Source organism: Sciurus vulgaris, assembly GCF_902686455.1.
Source record: "Sciurus vulgaris genome assembly, chromosome: 7".
Taxonomy (NCBI): Eukaryota; Metazoa; Chordata; class Mammalia; order Rodentia; family Sciuridae; genus Sciurus; species Sciurus vulgaris.
In genome coordinates this window covers 92,546,300-92,562,160 of record NC_136467.1, presented here as the reverse complement: position 1 = coordinate 92,562,160, position 15,861 = coordinate 92,546,300, and the positions used below count along the sequence as shown (strand labels likewise).

Here is a 15,861-nt window from a genome sequence, read left to right as displayed (position 1 = left end):
TCTGGAGAGGCCAGAGCATGGGATCAGCTGATAGATTGCCTTCTTCCTGCACATCACCAAGGACAAGATGACCATGTTTTGGATTTTCAAATGTATGACTTTCATTATTCTGAAGTTTTACCTATATTAATCATTTGATTATGTTTCCATAGGAAGGAAGTCTATCCATTCTAGTGGCATTCTAAATAAAAATATGAACATATGGCAGAATATTTCAAATTTATTACTCTTTCTAGACCTTTAAAAATCAACCAAGTCTGGGTAAATTAATAAAATGCATTGAGAAAATGCACAGTCACTATTGTTAACACTTTTGAGAAACCACCAACATCTCAGAAGTTTATTGTAATTTTTATAGTAACCCTATATAGTAGATATTTTAATTCCATCTTAGATCTGCGAGAATTTGGATACTTTGTGAACCATCAACCTTTTGGCAGCTTCAGTTGCCAAGAGTCAATCCGTGACCAAATTGTTGATTCTGAGCCCTGGGTACACACTGGAATCACCAGAGGAGCATTAATAATTCCAACACTTCTCTGCACCCCACACAGATTGTATCAGAACCTGGGAATCAGGGAAAAGTACTAACAGATCTAGAATTTTAATAGTTCCCCAGGTGATAGCAGTACACAACCAAGGTTGAGCAATACTAGCTTGCCACTGAAACCTAGGATGTCTTCCTACCATGCTGCCTCTAAATCAAAAATTGATTTCATCTCAATGAGAAATTTTCTCAAACACCAATAAGACAATTGATCAAATATGACAAACAGAATAAATAAATGTCTTCTTGATAGAAAAGAATGATCTTCTTCTGCCTTCCAAGTCATCAAAGAAACATTTTCAAAGCCCAGAAATCCCAGCAACAGTGCTTTGGTCACTCTGCTTGTTGACAGCAACTTTATATTTATGTCACTACTTTCCTGGATTTGAGTGACCACATGCAGTGCTTGCAAGCTGAAAGGAATATCTGAACATACCTAATATATAATGATTTTCTGTACAGATAGAGGATTTAGTGTAAATCAATTCCTAGAGGTGTCTTGGAGTTTATAACACATTTTGAAGTTTCTAAATTATTAGTAAAGCTATAGTTGAACTCTTGGCCTTTAATTTTAGCAAGTGACTTTTTATTTCATTTTGAGCAAAATCATTCTTTTCCTAAACTTGAAGATAACAGAATATAATGAAGCATCTGCTGTGTATGATGTACAAATGTTTAGATTCCCAAAGGACATATTGAAAAAATATCCAATTTTCCTGTTATTTGTGACAAATTTTACAAGGTCTTCAAATTATAAGTATGTTTTCTGCATACATATTTTTGACATCTGGGGAACAGATTTTTATCACTATGACATCTTTCTAACATTTATTTTCTCATTTATAACACTGCCATATTTTAATGTGAAATCATAAAAATCTGGCAAATAAAAATTGTTATTGTTTGAGATAATTTAACAACTTCTTTTATTATTCTACTCAATTATTATGGGTAATATAGGACTTTATGTTTGAAATTTCTTCTATTTGGAGTCAGTCTTGTAGCAGATATTTTTATAAGCAGAGATTTGATAACCTCCTTCAAATTTTTCAATAAAGGTGCCTTAAAAGCACCTTTTCTCCTCTTAGCTTTGTGCCATGACTCGCAAGCATCTCAACTTATTCTTAATGGTAAGCCATTTCCCATCATATCCAAGAGGAAGAATTCAGGAGCTAAGTATCTGGGTCTATGAGAGACATTTGTCAACTGCCTGCAAATAGTATTACTGTCAGTGTGGAGCATGTCACAGCAGCTATGGGTTAAGGGAAGGTGAATAAAGTAACATTAACTAAAAGCTTCTGATTGTATTCTCCATGCTATGGAAGTTTTAATTTAGTTTTATGAAATAAGGAACCTTGTATTCACAGTGCCCATTGTTTTTGATTCATTTTATTAGGGTTGAAATATCTAGGTCACTTCAAAGTACATTTGCACACATGTCAATGATGTCTATAGAATCAATATATGCTTGGAAATGGTGCATTTCTGTTTTAGTTGATAATGATTAGGGTAATAAGGACTCATCATTTACATAATTTTTGTTTCTTTATTTTAACATCTATTTAATTGCCAACTGCATATAGTTTGTTTCAAAATAATTTGAAGTGACTTAAAAGGAATGATAGAAGTATATAAAAATTAATATTTGCAAAGTCAGAGTTCTTTAGAGCACAGGTAACATCTTATAGTGGAAAGAGTACATGCTTCTCTATTTGCTACCTGTGAAACTGTTGATGGTTTTTTAGCTTCTCTGAGCTTCATTGCCTCCTTTGTAAAATATTTCCATTGCAGCATTGTTTTCTTATCCTTTAAGAGATGGTCAAATACCTTAAAATGTGTATATTTCACCAAACAAAAACTCAAATTTATGTATTTGACTAAGCTCCTAATGTGATCTTATTATTAACAACTATCATTAATTGAACACTTACTATGTGTGAACAGTTTATCTTTGTTCAAAGCTCTTTTTTTAATTCATTATTTTATTTCATCCTCACAACAATTCATTACGGTTTTGTAAGAATAGCCATTTTATGATTATGGTAAATATGCAAGTACTAGAGTATCCTTTGAAGAACTGCTTTTGAACTAATTATGTGATGAGCTAAGATTTCTTCCCATAACATCACTTATAAACAAGGAGTTACTGGTATGTCCAATATTATATTGCACATGTCTCTTTCAAGTTTTGTTTTATGTGAATAGCAAGATATATCTTTCTTATTAGTTGTTATATACAAATCAATATGTGAATCAAAATTATCTATAATTCAAATAATAATTGCTTCACATGGAGGAATTATTTTAATATGTCTAAGATTGTTGAAATTTTGCTATAATTGCAAATAATTCTTCATATTTCCACATATGCTGTCATAATATAGATATTGTTACTCTTTGAGAGTTCCCAGTTTTATTTCAGTATTCTTTCATTTTTTTCTAGTAAAGTGGGTTTCTCTACATTCTATATTTTGTATCAGTTTTTTTTAATATTATGTGTCTTTCACTAAAACCATTGTATCATTGTATCACTTGCATTTTGAAATAGTTAAAAATAGCCATTTAAGATACTTATTTTTTAATATACTAATACCTTTCATTTAGTTGAATGTTGGGAATAGACTAAACATAGTACTCTATTTTTTTTCTTAGAATTATTGAAAACCTACCAAGTAAAACAGTAAATAATTACATTTCACACTCCAACAGACTCACCACCATAACAATATAAGAATATTTTTCAAAATAGAATTAAAGAATCATTAAGCTTTAAAAGAAAGTATTATGACATACTTCTCTAATAAATCTCATAAGAAGTACATGTATGTAAGCAATTTAAGAAAGGAAAAGTGTATTCTTATAAGTTATAAGAGAATATGACATGCATCCATATACTAACACATTAGAAATATAAGTAAAATGGATAATATCTTGGGAAAACACAATTTTCCAAAACTAATTCAAGAAGATATGAACAACCTGATGAAAACTGTAATTAGAATATTTATGGTATGAGACGGATGTGGTGGTTCATACCTGTAGTCCCAGCTGCTCCGGAGGCTGCGGCAGGAGGATCACAAATTCAAAGCCAGCCTCAGCAATTTAGCAAGGCCCCAACCAACTCAATGATACCCTGTCTCTAAATTTAAAAATATGAAAAAGGACTGGGGATGTGCTTCAATCCCTGGTACCGAAAAAAATAAAAAATAAAAAAAGTATATTTACAGTAAGGTAATATTTTAGAGATAGAAAAGACATTAAAACCTGTAATGCCAGGGACTTTGGAGGCTAAGGTAGGAGGATCACAAGTTTGAGGTGAGCCTTAGCAAATTACTAAGACCCTAAGCAATTTAGTTAGACCCTGTCTCAGAAAATAAAAAGGACTGGGGAGGTGGCTTAATGGTAAAGCACCCCTGGGTTTAATCCCAGTACCCCAAAGCAGGGGAGGAAAGGGGAAGGGAGGAAGAAAGAAAAGAAAAGCCATTAAAGACCAAATAATAAAATCTCATAATTTGTAAGTAAGAATGTTGGGGCCCAAAGTTTTTATGGCTAATGGAAAACATTCCATCCATTAACTTTGAAAATTAGGAAGTCATTGGAGGGAAATTCGGGGGAGATGCTAACTGGCAAGAAGAAAGATGTGAGCTGGTAGAAAAGACGTTAAAGTCTAGTTTACTTTTTGAGAAGTTTGACCACAATTGGAAAGAGAGTACAAACCAGTAAAAAGGAGGGTGACTGGCTTAAGGAGATACTTCAACACATTTGTAGGCTAAGAGATTATGTATATAAATTAATTAAAGGAGGAGCATATCAAACTGACCAAATCAAAAGTAGTTACTACTTTTGGTGATAGAAAGTCAGGAGAGTTGTTACCTTTGAGCACACAAAACAGATTGGGAGGTTGGTGATGTCCTAAATTTTGATGTGACACGGATGTATTCATTATAGTTACACGGATGTATTCATTTATAAAAATATATCAAGATCTACTATAATATCTATTGTCAAAATGCATATTTATTTGTAAAAATGTATTAGGCTTTACTGTATTTCATAACATAGCAATTAAAAATTTATCCTCCAAATAAGAGTAGTTAGTGTGTATCAATTTCTTCACATACATAATATCTTTCAGTCCTCACAGCAATATTAAGATATCTCTTAATGTCCTTGACTCACAGATGTAGAAAGAGAAGGACAGAAATTTTAAGTAACAATGTGCAAATGAAGCAGTGTTTGACCCCACACAGTGCAACAAACAGGGCTCAGCCTCCTGGTCACTGTTATACAGTCTCCTGTTAGGAGGAGGGGGCCTGCATTGGAAAGGAGGGTCAGGATTGGGAGAAACTCCAAAATGGGAGGCACAAGAAATATGAAGATACTAAAACTATGGATGTCTCTCCCTCATCAGTGTTGTAGGAAGCAAGGCAAATCTAAGAGAATATGGAGGAATGTTGGGATTTGGGAAAGATGAAAAAAAGAAAGATTATGAAGATTGAATCATGAAATGAGCAAAACATGCTGTGAGAAGGCTGCCTATGGGTAGCTAAGGAACGGTTCAAGCTGTGGGGTCAGATGCCATGTTTTATCCCCTGCACCCACTCACGAACCATGTGACACTGATCAAGTAAATTGGTCTCTTCAAACCCTTATGCAAATGGGCATAGTTATCATCTGGTCACATTTCATTCTGTTTTATATTGTTAGGAAAATCCTCTATCCTGTATTCCTGTGTTTAATTCTCTTTCTAACTTAAAGTTGATGGGGACTGCCTTGAATATTTTTATCAATTTGGGAACAATTGACATTAATATAGTATTGAGTCTTTCAGTTCATATACATAGTAGTATTTTTCCATTATTTCATGTCTTCTGTGTTCTTCCAGTAAATTTTATAATATGCTACATGAAACTGCTGCCCATTTTTGTTCAATATATTTGAAAGTACATTACACGGCTTATTTTTATTATGTATAGGATCTTTGCTTCTATCAAATAGTTTTCTCCTAGCAATTTTGCTTTATATTTTCAGTTTCTTTTTTCAGCTTCTGATCCCTACTGTTTTCAAGAATTAAACCCTTCATAAGATAATGCACTGGTCGCATGAAAATCAGTATTTCCATTGCCACCCCTTCACCCTTCAATCACCTAAGCTATAACTTCTCTACCATCATATATCAGTTAAACCTTCCCTCCTTATCTTCTGGATTTGTCCACACATTGAGTTCACTGTCAACCACCTATTCTCTTTTTCCTTGTGACTTACTAACTTGGTCTTTTTAGACCAAGTGGGAGGGAACAGAGACATTAATCTGTCATGCTTAATTATAAATCTCATATTGCATTTTCCAAATCATATTTCTGATATTTAGGAAAGTTATTTTTAAATTGATTTTGTAGTTTAGGAAATAAAAGTTTTGTATTTTGATCTTGAATTTTGCCATCCTGTTAGTTCTTTTTATTTTTAATAGTTTAAAAATTTATCCTCTTTGATTTTCTAATAAGAATGTGTATTGTCTGCGACAATGAAATATTGTCTCTTTTTTTCCTATTGATCTTTCTTGTTTCCTTGTACATTTTAGAATGTTAGATATAATGCTGAGGATCCTCGTCTTTTTCATGATTGCGATGGGAATACTAATATTTCACTATTAAATATGATTTTCATTGTTTTGGAGAGAGAGTCTTAATTAAGTAGGAATATTCACCTCTACTCATAATTTGCAAAGAACATTTCTTAATGAAAAGTTGAGTTTTGAATTTTATAAAATGTTTTTACATTTGTTGATGTGCTCACATGGTTTTCTCTTCCTTAACTATTAATGTAATAAATTATATGGAGGTCATTTAAATGTTGAATCATTGTACATTACTGGACACACTCTGATTTAGTACTAATTTATTATCCTTTTACTGTGTTTCTGGGTTCCACTTTTTTTTTAATTAAGCGCTTTCACATTTAGTTGATAGATGAAAGTGATGTAAATTTTTTTTTGCTCATTTTGGCATCAATGTCATGCTAGCATCCTTAAAAATGACTTGGATAGTTCTATTTTTTTCCTTTGGTCTGGAAATGTTTTATAAAATGGAAATTTCTTATGTTGCTTTAGTTTGTCTGAAAATTTTTCTGAATTTTTGTCCTTTTTAAAGAATTTCTTCTTTCTTTTTAATTCAGTTTTAATTAAGTTTACTAGTTTTATCTCTGGGGCAACTTTAGTAATCTGTGGTTTTTTTAGAAGAATGTCTTTTATGTATCTTTTCAAGTTTGTATATAAATAGAGTATGTGCTATTCTATTATATTGCTTTGATAACTTGTATCACAATGTTTGCCTTTTTGCCCACCTTTAAAAACAGCAAAAAAAACTGTAACTTGGTACCCATTGATCAACTTTTTTTCATTCCTCCCTGTCTGTCTCCACTCTCCCAGCCTCTGATAACCAACCTTCTACTCCCTTTCTGTAAAATGAACTTTTTATTCATCTATTTATTTATTTTTGGCACTGGAAATTGTACCCAGAGGGACTTTGCCACTAAACCATATCACAATCCTTTTTTAGTTTTTATTTTGAGACTGTGTATCACTAAGTTGCTTAGGGCCTCACTCACTTGCTGAGGTTGTACTCAAACTTGTGATCCTCCTGCCTCAACCTCCCAAGCCACTGGGATTACAAACAGGCACCACTCTACCTGGCTGGATGAGATGAACTTTTAGAATCCACCACATGAATGAGATCATGAAGCATTGGTCTTTCTGTACCTAGTTTATTTACCTTAACATAATATCTCCAAGTTCCATCCATGTTATTGTAGATGGTATGATTTCATCTTTTTAAAAATTTTTTTTATTGTAAACAAATGGGATACATCTTGTTTCTCTGTACATGAAGTAGAGGCATACCATTTGTGTAATCATACATTGGATTTCATCTTTTTATGACAATATTATACTGGGTAGATGTACCACATTTTCTTTATTTGTTCATTGGTTGGACATTTAGATTGAATTCCATTTCTTGGTGATTATGAATAGTGTTGCAATGAACCCAGGAATGTAGCTGTCCTCTTTGACAAAACTTATTTCATTTTCTCTGAATCTGTAGTCAGGAGGTGGATTGCTGGATCCTATGATACTTCTATTTTTAAAGCTTTTGAGGAACTTTATTACTGTCTTCATAACTTTTGTCCTGTTACAGTTAGGAGAAAATAAGTTCTGGCATTCTACTGCATAGTCGGGTTACTATAGATAATGATATGTACTGTATGTTTTCAAATGCTAAAAAGAAAGGATTTTGAATGGTTCCACTGCCAAAGGAATATAAAAATTGTTTGAGGTAAAAAGATGCTTACTTTTATTGATCATTAAACAATTTATGTGTGTATATGTGTATATACATATAAATATCATATGTATGTACATAAATATCACATGGTACCCCATAACTATGTACAATTTGATGTGTCAATTAAGAAAATAAAACAAAAAGAAATACAGTTGCCAAGGCTGAACTATTTTATTTGGTTTTGAGAGTCAGTATGAGTTTATGTGGTAAATTTTACTGTACTTTACTTTCTCCATTTTTAAGTTTCTGATTTTTTTCTGTTATAAATCCTTCCTTCTGATTTTAAACAATCCATATATCTTTATTTTCCCATTTTCTCTGTATTTAAGGCTATAAAAGTCCTGAATATCATCATAGAAAAATCTTACAAGTTTTGATGTACAAACTGCCCTGTTATTCAAAGTATAATTTATATTTTTTATTTTAAAAAATGCATTAATATATAAAAGCTTTTACATCTCGAGAGTAGAGAATTATAACTTTAATTTTAAATTTTATTGTAGTGTGCTCTGTGAAAATATCCTATATATTATAAACTTTCTTGGACTTATTTTATCAACTTTCTGTTATAGGGACTAGTCTGAAAATGTCCATTTGTATTTTAAAGAAATGTAATACTCTGTTTTATGTATGTTACAAAGGAAAGATTCATCCCTTTTTGTGGTTTTGTTGTCCTAATTGTTCATCTGTTATATTTGCCTCAACTTTTCTCTGGTTGAGAGCTGTATCCTAAGTCCCTGATTATAACTTTAGTTAGACAGTTTATTCTTTTAGTTTCCTCAGATTTGCTTCATATTCTGTGAAAAATGGTTACTGATTCATAGAGATGTATTTCTTCTGAATCTTTTTCATGGTCTGCACCTTTGTGTCATCATGAAAATGCCACTCTTCATCTCCTTTAATGGTTTTCCAATATTAACATTGTAGCATCAGAATTTTGCATATTAACATTTGCTTAATTTAGTTCTTTTCATTCCTTTATTCTGTCTTCCTGTGTCATTGGGTTTGAGGGATGTCTTGTAAGTACATTTCCAAAACTGGATTTTTAAATCCAGTATGAAAGTTTTCAACCTTTAGCTGTGAATTTAATCATCCCTATTTCTTATAATTTCTGATGTGCTTGGAATTATTTTGCTCTTTTTTCCATTTATCATGCTTTCTAGTTTGTTGACCCTTTACCCAGCTTTAATTGATTGAATAGACTGCTTTTAAGTTCTATTTTTCCTTTGCAATTTTACAAATACATAATTTGTTTTTACTTCTTGTGGCTTACCGTTAACATTGGTTAGCATGTATGTTCAGACTTATTTTTCTAACATCTGGAGTTAATCAATATCTCTTCTATGCCTGAGAAAAAGGAAACAACATAATCTTGTTTTCCTCTGCATCCTTGTGACTCTTGCCCCTCTTATCTTTGAACTCTCACTGATATTTTTTTGAATTTAATATCCAGGTGGTTACATTTTAAAAATTAAATATGCATATATATATATATATATATAAATGAAGGTTTACTTAGTTGCAGGATTTTTTTATTTCTTTCTTTGCTATCTATTACTCTATCACTTCTTTTATCTCATTTCCTACCCCACAGTTATTCTTCTTAGTAGTTTATATTATTTAAGAGTTCTTACAGAGAAATATCCTAAAAGAACTAAACTTCAAAGTTCCTTTTAGTTCTAAAAATATCTTTATTTCTGCCTCTCACTTGAATAATAGTTTGGCTGGTTGTAGCATTCTAACTTCAAAGTTCTTTTCCTTAGAATGTTGAGACTATTATCCCATTGGCTTTCTGTATCCTGGGTTGCTCAAAAGGATCTGATGTCAATCTGAATCTGATTTCTTTGTAAGTAATCTTTCTTTGCATTCTGACAGCATTAAAGATATTTATCTTTATTCTTTTTTAGTTTTTAATTTTTGCTTTATTGTAACAAATGGAGTACAATTTTCATTTCTCTGGTTGTACATGAAGTAGGGTCACACTGTTTGTTGTAATCATACATGTACATATGGTAATGCATGTTCATCGTCATTCTATTTTCTTCCCCCCACCCCCTCCCCACCTCTCATTTTTTCTTTGCACAATCCATCCTGCCTCCATTCTTGCCTACCTGTTTCCCCCCCCCAATCCCTATTATGTATCATCATCCACTTATCAAGAAATCATTCTCAGGCCTTGGATTTTGGGGATGGCTTATTTCAATTAGCATGATACTCTCCAACTCCATCCATTTACCTACAAATGCCATAATTTTTTTTCTTCTTTATGGTTGAATAATATTCCATTGTGTATATAGACCACAGGTTCTTTATCCATTTATCTATTGAAGGACATCTACGTTGGTTCCACAATCTAGGTATTGTGAATTGAGCTGCTATAAACATTGATGTGACTGTGTCACTGTAATATGCTGATTTTAAGTCCTTTGGGTATAGGCCAAGGAGTTGGATCAAATGGTGGTTCCATTCCAAGCTTTCTACGTAATCTCCTTACTGCTTTTCAGAGAGGTTGCACCAATTTGTAACCCCACCAGCAATGTGTGAGTGTAGCTTTTCCTCCTCATCCTTGCCAACACCTATTGTTGCTTGTATTCTTGATAATAGCCATTCTGATTGGGGCGAGATGAAATCTTAGGGTAATTTTGATTTGCATTTCTCTTATTACTAGAGATGTTGAACATTTTTTTCATATATCTGTTGAGCACATTGTAGCTCTTCTCTGTAAGTGTGAGCTCAATTCCTAGTCCATTTATGATTGGATCTATTTGTATTCTTGTGTAAAGTTTTTTGAGTCTTTATATAATTCCAGAGTTAGTGTTTTATCTGAAGTGCATGTGGCAAAGAATTTTTTCCCACTCTGTAGCCTCTCTGTTCACATTGTTGATTGTTCTTTTGCTGAGAAAAATCTTTTTAGTTTGAATCTAATCCATTTATTGATTCCTGCTGGCATCAAAATATACATGTAGACCAGTGGTACAGAATAGAAGACACAGAGACACAATGACATAAATAAAGTTGTTCTCATACTAGACAAAGTGCCAAAAACATAAAATGGAGAAAAGATAGCCTCTTCAACAAATGGTGCTGGGAAAACTGGAAATCCATATGGAGCAAAGTGAAATTAAACCTCTCCTCTCACCCTGCACAAAACTCAACTCAAAATGGATCAAGGACCTAGGAATTAGACCAGAAACCCTGCATCAAATAGAAGAAAAAATAGGCCCAAATCTTCATCATGTGGCTTAGGACCAGACTTCCTTAACATGACTCCCAAAGCATAAGAAATAAAACCAAGAATTAATAAATGGGATAGATTCTCTTTATTCTTGATGCTCACAAAATTTCATCATAATATATTTAGGTATACATATATATATGTGTTTCATCTTTAATCTATCCTATAGTCAAGAAGCCTTTTAAAGTTGTAAGAAATTTCCCCATAATGTTTCTTTAAATTCTGTCCTTCCCTCTATTTCTCTATTCCTTTTTTCTGGAAGTATTTTAAATATATTTTAGAACTTCAGTGTCATCCATACATTGTGACTCTTTCTTACTTTCTGCGTCCTCATCTCTGCTCCCAGTACCTTGTTTTGACTTCGGTGTCGATCTTTGATCTGTTCTCATCTGATTTTGGTTTCTATGAGATTTCTCACAACCTCTAGTTCAGAATGGTTTACACTTCCTTATCATCAGTTATTTTAAAAAAAAAATCTTCTCTATTATCTCTAATGATATGAGGTAAAGGATATAGGCAAGAATGGTATGTATGAACAGTGCTCAGTTTACCAACCTAAATCAGCTTTCAAGTTTTGCGGTATTTGTCAATAACACTCATCAACCATGTTACTGATGAGACCAGACTAGGGTTTGGCAAGGCAGGAAAAGCAGAAGAATTAATGATGAACTTGAGGTCCCAGTATCATGCTAAGTGAAATAAGCCAATCCCAAATAAACAAAGTCTGAATATTTTCTCTGATATGCAGATGCTAATTCACAATAAGAGAGCAGGTAGGGATAGAGTTATTATAGATTAGGTAGGGAGGAGTGAAGTGAGGGGAGGGGGTGTGTGGATAGGATGGAAAGCAGAATGAATCAGACATTATTACCCTACATATACATATGTGACTACAAAGACAGGTGTGATTCTATATGGTGTACAACCAGAAGAATGAGAAATTATACTCCATTTGTGTATGATGTATCAAAGTGCATTCTATTGCTATGTATAACTAATTAGAACAAATTTAAAAAGTAAAAAAAAATTTGAAAAATATTACTGACATTATTACAACTTTGTAAAAATATCAGAAGAAAATCATTGTGTGTTTCAGTGTGTCAAGACTTTGTTTTTGTACTGTTTATACTGTTTCATCATGTGATTATGAAGTGAAATGTAACATAGCTCCCTTTCTCTGTTTCTCAGGATCATAGATTTTGCTGTCCTCTTCTGTGGTTAGTTTTGTGATTTTTAGACCCCTCTAGTCCACATGTACAATCACTTATGTCAAGACAGCTTATCTCCAACTTAGAGCACATTCAAGATGTCTGAAGAATTGTCTGGCCACAGTACAGTGCCACTTATTGCATGTAGAAACAGGTCATACTTCTTTAGTTCCCATGCATTCTTCCCATAGGCTGGTTTTGACTCATATTATTTTCCAGAGAGACATCCTTTATTGATAGTGTTAAATGGACAAGGAATGCATTGCTAGCATTTACAATTGAGATGAAACAAATTGGAGGAAGGAAATGAAATATAAATTATAAAAATATAAGTAGTTCTAGATATTGACTGGAAAGTTCATCTTTGCGTTTCAAATTTGGATCAGAGACTGTAGATCAGTGGTCAAAGTAGTCAGCCTTTGGGTCTTTAAACCTTAACTTGGGGAAAAAGTACCAATGTCTTAAATACAGAAGACATTATAATTGGTTAAGCCCTCTACATTATACTTGAGACAGGAGTGAAAAAGTGGGAAAGAGCATACAGGAAATCCATGGTTTTATCATACTAATACTTCATATCTTTATAAGCATAAACTTAAGTACTAAGTAGATGTAAGCACTATCTGAAATAAGGTATCACATGCTGAAAAATGGTACCACCTTTTTAGTGCTATTTATCACAATAATGATAATATCATTGGTTGAGCACTTTCTGTATGCCTAGCACAGTACTACCAAGTACCTATAAATTATCTAATCTCTAAAACAACCTGGTGAGATAGGCATGATAAAGTTCTTCATATAAGATTAAAAGAACTGGGAAACTAAGTTAATACCTGGTAAATTGCAACAAAATAAGTAACTAAGATGAATAATGTTGGCCCCAAAATAAAAATTCTAATAAGGTTCTGCTTTAGCATTAGATTGGGTTAGAGGTAGGAGGATGAAGATTCTATTTTTATTTCTTTGTTTGTGGTTTTTTATAATTCTTGTTTTTAGTTTAGTTACTTTGGTTGATTTCAGTTTTTGGAAACAGCAAGACTGAGACCGACAAAGGAAGAAGTTAGTTCTGTTACTGGTTCTGGTATGTGAAGACCTGCATTTCAATGAGATTCTACACAAGGGAATTGTACCAATAGTGAAATATTTAGCAGGCTTTACCAAAATGAAGCTGCTTGTCTTTTCCAAACAAGTCTTAACTAATGGTCAGCACATTTAGAATAATTAAGTTGCATGAAGAAAAATGTCTATGAAATCATGCCTGTGTATTGCCAGTGACCCAATTAGTTTTTCAAAATGACTGGATTAAGACACATGTTACAATGTAATAATAATACCAAAACAGAGTATTAAGTACTTTAAAATATATATGTTATTTTTGTTCTAGGCTATTAGCCAAACCTCATTTTGTACTTTGCTGCTGTATCATGAATATCACGCACATATAAAAGCAAAGTAATTTTTCCTTTTGAAAGGCTGGTGTTGCTCTTGCCAATGTAATCTTAACATCAACCCAGATAAAACAACAAAGAAGAATTCTTGGGTAAAAAGGAAAGATAAAGAATGTAACCAAAATAATTATGCAAGATGTCTGTAACTTAAATTAAACGAAAGAAAAGGACCATTTCTGTAATTATATTTCAAGTAAAAATTTCAAGTAAAGCAGTAATTTTAATCTCCCTTATATTCAAATTTATATTCCTAGTTCTCATAAAAGAAATTGGAAGCACAAATGGAATTAGGACGCATATTTTTTTTTTATCATAGGTACTGTAGGCAGCATACACTGTATGGTTTCTAATTTCTGAAAAATTACCTAGCACTGAGGAAAAGTGAAGGCAGAGTCAGAGATTAAGAAGCCTCTGCAGAACACCTGAGTTCCCACCACAGTCCAGTGTGAGTCTGTTCTTTGTTTCCACAGAGCATCTGTACAACCACCACAGCATTTTTGCACTTTTTCTTCCTGGCTTCCTTCTGTTGGGTTCTGACTGAGGCGTGGCAGTCATATATGGCTGTAACTGGAAAAATTAGGACACGGCTTATAAGGAAACGCTTTTTGTGCCTTGGATGGGGTAAGCACATTACATACTCTTTTGAGTTCTTGTTAAATGACTTCAAGCATCTGTATCATGAATCAGTAGAGTAATGATTCACAGGCTGCTTTGTGTCTAATTTGATATATGAAGTAGGAATATATGATGGTGGTCACATTTGAGCATTCATGGGTCTTTTGGAACTTTAAGAAGAAATAACTATTGAATTCCCATACAGCCAGGCAGTTTACAATCAACAGTGCCTGCACAGTGTGAAATGAGACCAGGTATCTATAGCCATATATCTATATTTATATCAATAGATGATAGGTAGATAGATACAGGCAGAAAAATGAAGTGTTCTCTACTAATACTTCCTGGAAATGCAAAATGTCTTAGAATTTCAGGACATGATGGTTCACTAGCATTTTCTCCCCTTCCAAAACTTAGAGTTCTATTCCAAGAAATCTCAAAAGAATTAAAGAATACACTTATTCACGTCACAGGCAGAAAGCCATTAAGAGAATCAGTGAAATTTCATGTGTCACCAGTGGGGTCCTCAAAAGAATAAATAGAATTTTAAACAGATTTCATTATTTCTTTGCCTGTCTTTATTAGGAAATTTTTCTTTCAAAATGCTTCATGACAGACATCTTGAAAGTTTACACTTTTCATGGGGCCATTTCTAATGAGAATCTAATTTAAGCTGGTTTTAGAAAAATCCAGGAATTTTCATGTTTGTCTTTGAATTAAAAAACCTGCACTAAAATAACTAAATAATTTTATACAAAATACACAATAAATACCTAGTGTATAAGAAGTTGAGAATAGAATGTTAGTGAGAACGTGGGAAATTTTAAATAAGTGGACTTAATAAAATATGAGAATAATCATGCTGAAAAAAAGGATCAAAAACACTTAAAAGATTATCCTTGGTTTCAGCATGGGTCTATCCATATTTAACAAGTATACCAGTACTCTTGGTACAGTAAGGCAGTTAAGAAAAGCTGAAGAATATTTTCTACTTAAATTTTCATAAAATTTGTCTAGACTCCATGACAAAGATCTTCTAAAGTCAACTCGTATTAAATAAGGGAACATTTTTGTCATTAGTTAGATAAATTGTCATCATTAGAAATACAGAATGCAGGTAAAAGCACACATTTCTTTGGTGTACCAGGGATTGAACCAGGTGTACCAGGGATTTGACCACTGAGCCACATCTCCAGCACTATTTTGTATTTTATTTAGAGACAAGGTCTCACTGAGTTACTTAGCACCTCACTTTTGCTGATACTGGCTTTGAACTTGTGATCCTCCTGTCTCAGTCCCCTAAGCCACTGGGATTATAGGCATGCACCACTGTGTCGAACCCATATCCTAATAAAGAGTGAAGAGTGGTGATTTCCAGAATGGTTAGCTACTTTATTTAATGTGATTACTCAAGATTTTGAGGAGAGGGTTGATAGCAGTTCTCCACATTTACAGCTTATATTCC

The 15,861-nt window shown here is 32.9% G+C and overlaps 1 protein-coding gene across 1 annotated transcript in view; it reads left to right on the top strand.

Annotated features, from left to right (window-relative positions):
- The window catches only part of ADGRB3 (adhesion G protein-coupled receptor B3), a 684,429-nt gene that overhangs the window by 611,257 nt on the left and 57,311 nt on the right, over positions 1 to 15,861 (top strand). Inside the window, 1 exon segment of the mRNA XM_079147374.1 lies at positions 14,252 to 14,402. Within this exon segment, the coding sequence (XP_079003500.1) occupies positions 14,252 to 14,402 (151 nt within the window).